At 47.8% G+C, this 2,542-nt stretch overlaps 1 protein-coding gene across 1 annotated transcript; it reads right to left on the bottom strand.

Annotated features, from left to right (window-relative positions):
- Window positions 1-1,547: 1,547 nt before the first annotated feature.
- Hspb3 (heat shock protein family B (small) member 3) lies at window positions 1,548-2,275 on the bottom strand. The gene has a single exon (XM_057790061.1). It carries the CDS (start codon window positions 2,109-2,111, stop codon window positions 1,653-1,655), a length of 459 nt encoding a protein of 152 aa, XP_057646044.1. The 5' UTR covers window positions 2,112-2,275; the 3' UTR covers window positions 1,548-1,652.
- Between the last annotated feature and the right edge of the window lie 267 nt (window positions 2,276-2,542).

The following is a 2,542-nucleotide window of genomic DNA, read 5'->3' as shown; positions in this document are numbered from 1 at the left end:
CATAGTTTTGAAAACCTAAAATAGTGACGTATGACTATGAATTTTATCTTAGAAAAAAAGGGCTAACAGGATGATGTGTTGAATTTTAATTTTTGAAGGCAAAAAAAAAATCCTCAGGGGTAGAAGGAAGGTATAATTTAGAGGAAAATCAACACCAGATGAAAGGCCTCAAGGGGTTCGTTGTTTCTCAAAACACGATTGGTCATGTAATTACTCTGATGGCAACAATGTTCAGTGCGGATCGGATTGTGCCCCACTTCTAATCCTTTCCCCAGACCTGGCAACCCACACCCACCTGTTAGTGTTGTGCCATAGTGCTGACCTGGGGGATTCAATTTCTCAAACAGTGATGTCTCATCCTAGACCTCACACCCTGAATGTCAGCAGTGGACATGAACTTAAAATAAACAGATGACTTCCAAATCCCTTCAAGTGTTACTAAAAAGTAGCAATGGCCTTCTCAGAGTTTGATTTCTGATTTTCGACTGACTCACTCCCAGATTGATTCACTTCCTGTCTTCCCTGTTTTAACTTGACTCCAAGGGAGGCAGGATGGAATTGCGCGGTGACGGAGCTGTCCACCGTGATAGGGTGTCGTTCTCCTGCTATTTTTAGCACTGTCCCGGGGCTCCGCGTCAGCTCACAGCCGGTGCCCAGTGATATAAAAACAGCCGCTTCCTCCACAGGAGTATTTCAAATATACGGGATGAGATAGCAAATACTCAGAATGCCTGTGCGCAGTTGTTGAAGGCGAGCCTCCCAAAGCTGGAATTCTTAACCGCCATGAGCCAAAGCAGCCGTGTAGGAGAACAGAGGGGCTAGTCTAGTCGAGACGAGCATGCGCTGTGTGAGCTCAGATGACTGCGTGAGCTCGGGTGTCCTCGCCGGCCGGCCGCTGGGCTATTTAAAACTTTGCACCAGCAGACAGCAGATGCGTGACGCTTGCTATCTCTGCTTTGTCATAGCAAGGATTGAGACTTACTAAATTCAGCAATTCAATGTTTTAGTCTCCTACACCTAACTTATGAGACAATATACACCATGAGTCAACAGAGCAAACACACAAGTAATATACGCTGTCTATGATCAAAAGTCCTGGGTCAGCTTAGTTTTTAAGAACTGAGTGAGGTCTGGATTGGAACTTTTTAAAAACCAAGCTAACTGAAAATTCCCTCTGATGCTTGGGGGAGGAGCAAGAACTGTAGTGACTCCTAACTAGGTTCAGACCCAGCTCTGAGCACTGCATTCTAGGTGTCTGACTCTAGATTTACAACAAGGGTCCTCTTTAAGTAAAATTCACAGAGACCTTCCATGAAATGAGTAAGAACAGAATCTCTACTAAACACGGCTGCTTTGCCACGGATCAGACAAGTTGCGTCTCTGGAATGTTAAACTCACCAAGGAACAATGCCGGGTCCTTTCTAGGACCAAACTCGAGTCTGCTAGTTCTCTGGTGATTTTCTTATAAAAGTAGCATCATTTCAGACACATTCGAAAGCCTCTTTTTCTGATCAACGATAAGAAAGACAACCTCCACATACCAAGATACGTTTTTAATCCTCATAAAAGTTACAGCAAAGCATCTCAAAAGGTAAACGTCCGGGCGTGCCGCTGTCTTTCATCTCATCCTGCAGTGTGAACAAGAACTAATTTTACTTGGTCCCGACTGGATCCTTTACTTCCACCACCAAGATTCCATCGTGACAAAGGATGGCAGATAAATCTTTGGTTTGGACGCCATCTGGCAGTTTGTACTGTCGGGTGAAACTCCGGGATATAAACCCGTGCTCGTCCATTCTGGTTCCGTGCTGCGCTTTGATCAGCAGCCAGCCCTCGAAGGTCTGGATGATGATGTCCTCTGGCAGGAACTGGACCACATCCAGCAAGATCTGGAAGCGGGATTTGCCTTGTCCGGGTGGCATCTCGGTGGAGGCTGAGTCCTCCGCAAGAGCCTGGGGCATGCCTCTGGTTTTCCTCAGGTCCTCGATGGTTGGCCCCGGCAGCGCATAGAGAGCATGATCCAGTCTGCAGTCTTCCAAGCCTCGAGCTTCAAACTCCTCCTGATAGCGCACTGGGGTCTCTATGAGGTGCCTCAAGATGATTTTTGCCATAGCAGAGGCGAGTCCAGCGCTGAACAGCTTCCCTCCCGTGAGTGTCAAGTCCCTGGCGGTGCCTGTGGACTCTTGTTCCAATCCCAGCCGCTTCGTTTACAGTCCTGTCCACACAGCCGTTTAATGGGGCCTGAATCAGACCAGCACGCACTCACTCTTGTCTTTTCTCACACATGCTGACAATGAATGGCTATTTATAGCCGCCTCTCTGAGTTGCATTTAGCTCACAGCCTGCACAAGTCAGCCAGGCAAGGATCGCTCTTACATGCTCAGTTAGCCTTGGCAGTCCTATCGGTCTTGCTCGCCCCAAGAGACAAAGGAAGGCAGAGCTTGAAGATCTCTAGGTTCGATGTCCCTGTGAGCCATGCCATGAAGTGTGCTCTCCTCTCCACACCAGCTAGTTGGGCCTCTTCCCCCTTACCTGCAAATTC

Source organism: Chionomys nivalis, chromosome 15 (genome assembly GCF_950005125.1).
Source record: "Chionomys nivalis chromosome 15, mChiNiv1.1, whole genome shotgun sequence".
Lineage (NCBI taxonomy): Eukaryota > Metazoa > Chordata > Mammalia > Rodentia > Cricetidae > Chionomys > Chionomys nivalis.
This window is presented reverse-complemented; position numbering and strand designations above follow the sequence as displayed.